This window comes from Nerophis lumbriciformis, linkage group LG08 (genome assembly GCF_033978685.3).
Source record: "Nerophis lumbriciformis linkage group LG08, RoL_Nlum_v2.1, whole genome shotgun sequence".
In the NCBI taxonomy this organism is placed as follows: domain Eukaryota; kingdom Metazoa; phylum Chordata; class Actinopteri; order Syngnathiformes; family Syngnathidae; genus Nerophis; species Nerophis lumbriciformis.
The window spans coordinates 47,848,969-47,858,358 of record NC_084555.2 but is presented as its reverse complement, the minus strand read 5'-3'; the positions used below and the strand labels follow the sequence as shown (position 1 = coordinate 47,858,358).

Below are 9,390 nucleotides of genomic sequence, written 5' to 3'. Positions count from 1 at the left end.
AATTATACAACATTGGGTGAATGTGGTAGTCAAAATAGCTGGCTTTGTTGCAGTGGACTCAAACAGGTTGTATTCCCTCCACTACATCACAGCCTGAAGTATTTTTCTCTCTACATGGATAGTATACATTCTACCCTTGTGTTGTGTTCTGGTCAATTGTGACTGATTTAAAACCCAAACCACCCAACCACCCTCCCACCCCACTCGGGTCAAACCAACAAGGGACATATGGAACAAACATACAACAAGTAAGACGACAAAAACAAACACATTCACAACACACACAACCATACAAAGCCATAGACAGACCTTAGAGGCTGAAAGGAGAGCATTATATATATTTTTTTTTTTTAAAGACTGGGTTAAATACAAGAATATAGAGTAGGCTTCCATCACGGTCCACACGCCACATCAAAAGGTGGCAGTAATGCGCACCATAAGGTGGGCCAGCCAACTGTCATTAAACCACAGAAGAAGAAAAAGAAGAAGACTTCGCGCATGCGCAAACCGATCAAGTTTTTCGGAACCGACTGGGTCGTGAAGGACGGCCGCAGAAGTAATGTTTGGACGTTGTCTTTAAGTCTGCGTTCATCTTTACTGTTATTGTAATTCGTCTGCCATAAGATAAACTATACTTAATTATTCCTCACGTTAAGATAAACTCGACTCGTCGAAGTGAACTTCTGAGGCTTCTCCGGCTAGTTTAGCTTGCTAGCTGCTAACAAAGAACCGCGGGAGTTTGATCAACACGTCGCTCATCAGATAACACGTAAAGTGTTTGCGATTGTGTCAAAATGTGTAAAGTACACATGCTGAGGTTGTTGGTGAACCAGCGACTAACTGCGGCCGTCGAGGAAATATTTGTAGTGTTGGAAAGGACGATAGCGGAGTACGAGGAGGAACTTTCTCGAACAAAAGAGGAGAACGAGCGACAACGTCAACTACTGGACGCCGTCTTCAAGAAACCCCAAGTGAGAGGTTTGTAGAATTTTGACTTTTTATATGTTTACTAATTTTAGATGTCATCGTTATCATGAAATAACACTTGGAATCAGTGGCGGGCTGTGCGTTTCCCACTTAAGCCTTCAGGTTTTTTTTTTGATTGATTGATTGAAACTTTTATTAGTAGATTGTACAATACAGTACATATTCCGTACAATTGAATTGCACTGAGTGGAGCGGATCACCACTCCAAGATGGCGGCCCCGCGTCTCGTCAGCGCCAGTAGGCAGTAGCGCTCCATGCTGCGTACGCTTATAACATGTCTATGGGCAAAATAGCTTTAGCTGGCGTCATAGCGTGTGTTGTTTGTTTATTGTTTATTGAGGATCCCCATTAGCTGACTCACCAACGCCAGGCTAGTTTTCCCGCGGTCCTTTTCAAAAGTTCAAAGTAAAATAATAATACACAGATCCAGTTACAAAACGTACACAAATCCAATTACAAATAAAAGAAAGGAAAAAGGAAAATAAAATAATAAAATAAAATAACTGTACACAGATCCAGTTACAGACCATATGCAGATCCAGTTACAATAAAAGAAAGGAAAAGAAAAACAAAATTCTCAAAATAATGAAATAAAATAACAGTACACAGATACAACTACGGAACCCCCCCTCTCGCGACCCCGAAGGGAATAATCGGTAGAAAATGGATGGATGGAGGTTGAATAATGTGGAAATTGTGGAAGTTTGAAAAATTGTCAATTCCTTATAATTGGGAAAATTGTTCCGGAGAACCTAGGATTCTGGGATTTTTGGGGAATTTGTCAAAGGAAAGCCCGCGGTTCTCGAATAGGCTGAACAGTTTGAAGTTGGAACGGTTTGAATCGGACAAAAAAATGTCGGAGTTGTGGAACTTTGAAGAATGTCTCATAGAAAAGCGCGATATAAAATGTAATGCATTATTATTATTACTATTGATTTCAATGGGAATTTTTCCCAAAAAATTGTGAATTTTTGGAAAAGTGGGAATTTTTTGGAAATAGTAATAAAAAAAAGGGGGAATGTGTTGAAATGGTCGGTGTTAGAATTTTTCAAATCAGTCGAGAAATGTTGAAGTCGTAACATGTTGAATTGAAAAATGGTATTACGGAAATCCGGGAAAACCGGGAATTTTTCCAGTTCAAAAACAATTTAGTTTTTTGTCCAAATTAAGAGGAATGGTTTGAAGGTGGAACGGTTGAAATGCGTCGAAAAATGTGGAATGAGTACTCGACAGAAAAAAGGGTGGAAATATGGCTTTGGAAAACCAGGAATTCTGGAAAATCCTGGCATTTTTTTTTTACTTTGAAAACAGGTAGTTTGATTTTCCAGGATGGTGGAATGTGTTGAGGGTTGAATAGTATGAATAGGTTGCAAAATTTGGAAATGGTGGAAGTTTAAAAAATGTCCGATTCCTTTTAAATGGGGGAAAATGTTCCGGAGAACATAGAATCCTGGGATTTATTGGGAATTTGTCAAAGAAAGCCAGCGGTTCTCGAATAGGCTGAACAGTTTGAAGTTGGAACAGTTTGAATCGGACAAAAAATGTGGGAGTTGTGGAACTTTGAAGAATGTCTCATTGATTTCAATGGGAATTTTTCCAAAAAAATTGTGAATTTCTGGAAAAGCTGGAATTTTTTTGAAATAGTAAAAAAAATGGAATAGTGTGAATGAGTTGAAATGGTTGGTGTTGGAATTTTTCAAATCAGTCTAGAAATGTTGAAGTAGTAACATGTTGAATTAAAAAATGGTATTACGAAATTTCGGGAAAACCGGGAATTTTCCCAGTTCAAAAAACAATTTAGTTTTTTGTCCTAATTAAGAGGAATGGTTTGAAGGTGGAACGGTTGACATGCGTTGAAAAATGTTGAATGAGTACTCGACAGAAAAAAAGGTGGAAATAGGGCTTTGGAAAACCAGGAATTCTGGAAAATCCTGGCATTTTTTTTTAACTTAGAAAACAAGTAGTTTGATTTTCCAGGATGGTGGAGTGTGTTGAGGGTTGAATAGTATGAATAGGTTGAAAAATGTGGAAATGGTGGAAGTTTGAAAAATGGCCGATTCCTTTTCAATGGGGAAAAATGTTCGGGAGAACCTAGAATTCTGGGATTTTGGGGGAATTTGTCAAAAGAAAGCCCGCGGTTCTCGAATAGGCTGAACGGTTTGAAGTTGGAACGGTTTGAATCGGATGAAAAATGTGAAGAATGGATTTAAGAACAGCAGACTTGATATGAAGATGAGCAATTTCAATGATTAGGACGTTTCGGGCTAGGTCGATTTGCCCGTCTGTGATGTCATCAAAACAAAAATCGCGGATATCCAGGGTGGTCGAAAAAGGTCATAACGAACAGAACCGCCACAAGACAATATCGTAGATCACAACACAAAAACTACAGCACGATCGCAAAAGCCACAACTAATACAAATGCAACAACACAATAATATAAAGCTGCAACACAACTTAAAGGGGAACTGCACTTTTTTGGAATTTTGCCTATTCACAATCATTATGACATACAAGAATACGAAAGTTGTATTTTTTTGCATTCCAACATGTGAAAATCTGCTTGTTCTATGTAGCTAGCAATGCAGCTAATGGGAGAAATACATTCTACCACTAAATCACTTTAAAAATGCATTAAAAAAACTGTCACCAATACTTTATTTATGTTCCGAAACCTGGATAATAACCAAACTGTAGCGACATTGTTATTGTAAGAGCGAACACACATACACATACATATACATATATATATATATATATATATATATATATATATATATATATATATATATATATATATACACACAGGTAAAAGCCAGTAAATTAGAATATTTTGAAAAACTTGATTTATTTCAGTAATTGCATTCAAAAGGTGTAACTTGTACATTATATTTATTCATTGCACACAGACTGATGCATTCAAATGTTTATTTCATTTAATTTTGATGATTTGAAGTGGCAACAAATGAAAATCCAAAATTCCGTGTGTCACAAAATTAGAATATTACTTAAGGCTAATACAAAAAAGGGATTTTTTGAAATGTTGGCCAACTGAAAAGTATGAAAATGAAAAATATGAGCATGTACAATACTCAATACTTGGTTGGAGCTCCTTTTGCCTCAATTACTGCGTTAATGCGGCGTGGCATGGAGTCGATGAGTTTCTGGCACTGCTCAGGTGTTATGAGAGCCCAGGTTGCTCTGATAGTGGCCTTCAACTCTTCTGCGTTTTTGGGTCTGGCATTCTGCATCTTCCTTTTCACAATACCCCACAGATTTTCTATGGGGCTAAGGTCAGGGGAGTTGGCGGGCCAATTTAGAACAGAAATACCATAGTCCGTAAACCAGGCACGGGTAGATTTTGCGCTGTGTGCAGGCGCCAAGTCCTGTTGGAACTTGAAATCTCCATCTCCATAGAGCAGGTCAGCAGCAGGAAGCATGAAGTGCTCTAAAACTTGCTGGTAGACGGCTGCGTTGACCCTGGATCTCAGGAAACAGAGTGGACCGACACCAGCAGATGACATGGCACCCCAAACCATCACCAAACCATGCAAATTTTGCATTTCCTTTGGAAATCGAGGTCCCAGAGTCTGGAGGAAGACAGGAGAGGCACAGGATCCACGTTCCCTGAAGTCTAGTGTAAAGTTTCCACCATCAGTGATGGTTTGGGGTGCCATGTCATCTGCTGGTGTCGGTCCACTCTGTTTCCTGAGATCCAGGGTCAACGCAGCCGTCTACCAGCAAGTTTTAGAGCACTTCATGCTTCCTGCTGCTGACCTGCTCTATGGAGATGGAGATTTCAAGTTCCAACAGGACTTGGCGCCTGCACACAGCGCAAAATCTACCCGTGCCTGGTTTACGGACCATGGTATTTCTGTTCTAAATTGGCCCGCCAACTCCCCTGACCTTAGCCCCATAGAAAATCTGTGGGGTATTGTGAAAAGGAAGATGCAGAATGCCAGACCCAAAAACGCAGAAGAGTTGAAGGCCACTATCAGAGCAACCTGGGCTCTCATAACACCTGAGCAGTGCCAGAAACTCATCGACTCCATGCCACGCCGCATTAACGCAGTAATTGAGGCAAAAGGAGCTCCAACCAAGTATTGAGTATTGTACATGCTCATATTTTTCATTTTCATACTTTTCAGTTGGCCAACATTTCAAAAAATCCCTTTTTTGTATTAGCCTTAAGTAATATTCTAATTTTGTGACACACGGAATTTTGGATTTTCATTTGTTGCCACTTCAAATCATCAAAATTAAATGAAATAAACATTTGAATGCATCAGTCTGTGTGCAATGAATAAATATAATGTACAAGTTACACCTTTTGAATGCAATTACTGAAATAAATCAAGTTTTTCAAAATATTCTAATTTACTGGCTTTTACCTGTGTGTGTGTGTGTGTGTGTGTGTGTGTGTGTGTGTGTGTGTGTGTGTGTGTGTGTGTGTGTGTGTGTGTGTGTGTGTGTGTGTGTGTGTGTGTGTGTGTGTGTGTGTGTGTGTGTGTGTGTGTGTGTGTGTGTGTGTGTGTATGTATATATATATATATATATATATATATATATATACATACAGTATATTAGTACTACTAGGCCAGTCTGATGCTACTACACAATTCTGTTGCTAAAACCTTTTACCCTCATGTTTGGACACACCTCCTCATTTCAATGCACTTTCTTTATTTTCATGACTATTTACATTGTAGATTGTCACTGAAGGCATCAAAACTATGACAACCATTTCAGGTGACTACCTCTTCAAGCTCATCGAGAGAATGCCAAGAGTGTGTGAAAAAGTAATCAGAGCAAAGGGTGGCTATTTTGAAAAACTAGAATATAAAACATGTTTTCAGTTATTTCACCTTTTTTTTGTTAAGTACATAACTCCACATGTGTTCATTCATAGTTTTGATGCCTTCAGTGACAATCTACAATGTAAATAATCATGAAAATAAAGAAAACACATTGAATGAGAAGGTGTGTCCAAACTTTTGGCCTGTACTGTATGTACATAATGCAACATTTTCAACATAAGTCTCAAAAGTTGTTGCTCTTCAGATGTACGAGCAGCTTGTCTTGTTTGTATGTTAGATTTTATTGTTGTATTTTTTTTATTTATTTTTTTATTTTTTGTATTGCTTCTGTTATTCCCTGATGTATGGTATGTAGAAATGTCCGTTAATGGCTTTTTTGCCGATATCCGATTTTGTCCAACTCTTAATTACCGATTCCGATATCAACCGATACCGATATATACAGTCGTGGAATTAACACATTAGTATGCCTAATTTTGTTGCGATGCCCCTGCTGGATGCATTAAACAATGTAACAAGGTTTTCCAAAATAAATCAACTCAAGTTATGGGAAAAAAATGCCAACATGGCACTGCCATATTTATTATTGAAGTCACAAAGTGCTTTTTTTTTTTTAACATGCCTCAAAACAGCAGCTTGGAATTTGAAACATGCTCTCCCTGAGAGAGCATGAGGAGGTTGAAGTGGGCGGGGTTGGGTTAGTTGTTAGCGGGGGGTGTTTATTGTAGCGTCCTGGAAGAGTTAGTGCTGCAAGGGGTTGTGGGTATTTGTACTGTTGTGTTCATGTTGTGTTACGGTGCGGATGTTCTCCCGAAATGTGTTTGTGATTCTTGTTTGGTGTGGGTTCACAGTGTGGCGCATATTTGTAACAGTGTTAAAGTTGTTTATACGGTCACCCTCAGTGTGACCTGTATGGCTGTTGACCAAGTATTAGAGATGCGCGGATAGGCAATTATTTCATCCGCACCCGCATCACAAAAGTCGTCAACCATCCGCATCCACCCGAACTAACATTTAATCAAAACCGCACCCGCCCGTTGTTCTATATCTAATATAGACGATGCAAGGCATTAGTGAGGTTATAAAGCTTTTGCCTGTTAAGGAAAGGAGACTGATCCAATTTAGCAGAGACATTCAATGCGTGCCACGCCGTCACGGCCCAGACGCACACCAGTGCGCAATCATCTGGGAGCCGCGCTGAGCGCACCTCCAAGAGCGCTCGCGCCACTCAAACTGCTGCAGGCAGCTGCGTTCTATCTTGTTTTAACATCCTGTGGCACTCTTCTGGGATCACGGCGGACGAAACTGCTCATGCTCAGGGTGTTTGTGGAGGTTCGGGGTTTTGCACAAATGTGATGCACCATGTTAGATGTCCCGGTTTTGTGACTGTCGTAGACATAAACAGCGTCGCAGCTCTTGCAAATCACGTAGCCAGCATTACTATCATCCTGATTTACAACCTCATAAAAACGAGTCCACGCTGAACTTTTCTGGCCTTTTTTTCCCCTGGTCTTTAGTATTCCCTTTTTTAGTTTGTCGCGTACCACGTTTGCTGCCGGCGTTGCCATCTCTTTTTTTTTTTTTTTCTTCTGTTGTGGCATATGCTGCAGGTGCCTGCTCGTTTTTCGTATGTGGGTAACAACATTTAACTATGTATATATATTTCCGAATTGGTTTAACTGCCACCCGCCTGAATCTATTTAAAATCTAATTTTTTTATATTTCAACCGCCCGACCCGCGGATAAAATCTAATTTTTTTTTATTTCAACCGCCCGACCCGCGGATAATCCGCGGACTCCGCGGTTGTGTCCGCAAACCGCGCATCTCTACCAAGTATGCTTTGCATTCACTTGTGTGTGTGAAAAGCCGTAGATATTATGTGACTGGGCCGGCACGCAAAGGCAGTTCCTTTAAGGTTTATTGGCGCTCTGTACTTCTCCCTACGTCCGTGTACACAGCGGCGTTTTAAAAAGTCATACATTTTACTTTTTGAAACCGATACCGATCATTTTGAAACCGATATCTTCCGATATTACATTTTAAAGCATTTATCGGCCGATAATATTGGCAGTCCGATATTATTGGACATCTCTAATGGTATGGTTATGCCATTTTGAAGGTTAGCATGGTGACTGCTGAGATCCTCAGAGACATTATCAGAACATATGCTGGTGCAGGACAATGTCTCATGTGACTGAGAAAAGCCGGACTTTTTCTAAAGCATGTGTTTGTCTTCTTGTGTCCCGCAGATGTCTGCGAAGAACATCTCCCTGAGCAGCAGGAGTGGACCTCCAAGATGGAAGAGGAGGAGCCACAGCCTTCCTACAATACAGAGGAAGAAGTGGAGGAACAGGTCATCAGTCAGGAGGTTGAGCTTGTTGAATGGTTTGAGGAGTTCCCGTTAACTGTTGTCATTGTGAAGAGTGAAGATAATGAGGTCAATAGTGAAAGTGAGGAGAAGAGAGAGGTGGAGCCTCCAAGCAGCAGCTCAACAGAAGCTGATGGAGACCATTGTGGAGGATCACAAGCAGACAAGCTCTTAGCTCCACTGTCAAATAATGACAACACAACAACACACTCTTCTGACATCCATGAGGAAGACTCTATAGCTGATACGACATGTCACACTGACAACACACACTTGAAATGCTCTCACTGTGACAAAACCTTTAAACACATGTGTAGTCTGAAAGTACACATGAGAATACACTCCGACGACAAACATTTTCCCTGTTCGATCTGTGATAAAAGTTTCATACAAAACAGTGACTTGAAACTACACATGAGGGTGCACACGGGAGAAAAACCCTACATGTGCTCAGTTTGCGGTAAAAGATTCTCCCTGAAGCAACATTTGGTAAGGCACACGCGAATACACACGGGCGAGAGACCGTATTTTTGTCCGAGCTGCAACAAAAGCTTTTGCGACAAATCGACAGTTGTCGTGCACATGAGAAGACACACGGGTGAGAAAGCGTACAGTTGCAGCGTGTGTGATAAAAGATTCTCTTATAGGTACCAGTGGAAGAAACACAAGTGTGTAGCAGCAAATTAAGCTGCAGGATTTTAAATGAACTGCCACAACTTTGACTTTCTAACATCACCACAAATAACATGTGTGAGATCAGTTTTGTGTGTGTAACACAATCATGTTGTTATGCTTTTACCATTTATAGATTAGATGTTTGTGGAAGTCGATCCCTACCCGTTCCACAGGAGCCAGGCGTGCCGTTTTAACAAAGTTTTATTGGCCATGCATATTCAAGCACAATCTTTCTAGAAGCTTTTCTCTCCAGTCTCTCCCAACGCTTCCTCCTCCGCTGGCCGCTCACTGTTAAAGACAGCAGATGATTGGATTAACACGTACAACCTGTGAAATCTAATCACCTGCCAGCTGTGTCTCGCCGTCCCGCAATTCGACACCATTGACAGAGGCGGTGACCTTTGCCCCTGATCGCACTTTCCCTCCACAATGTTTTACATTAGTGTTTTTATTTCAGTCAAATACATGTAATGATATAAAAGTTTGTGTATTTTTGTAAAAATAAACATTTTCTTTGATTGAAAATGTGCACACTGTTTGGA

At 40.3% G+C, this 9,390-nt stretch overlaps 1 protein-coding gene across 1 annotated transcript in view; it reads left to right on the top strand.

Moving 5' to 3' along the window:
* The first annotated feature begins 521 nt into the window (after positions 1–521).
* Positions 522–9,390, top strand: part of LOC133611936 (uncharacterized) — a 30,990-nt gene continuing 22,121 nt past the window's right edge. The window contains exons 1-2 of the mRNA XM_072913742.1: positions 522–978; positions 8,055–8,857. Coding sequence (XP_072769843.1) covers positions 795–978; positions 8,055–8,857 — 987 coding nt within the window. The 5' untranslated portion in view covers positions 522–794. The remainder of the gene's footprint in view (positions 979–8,054; positions 8,858–9,390) is intronic.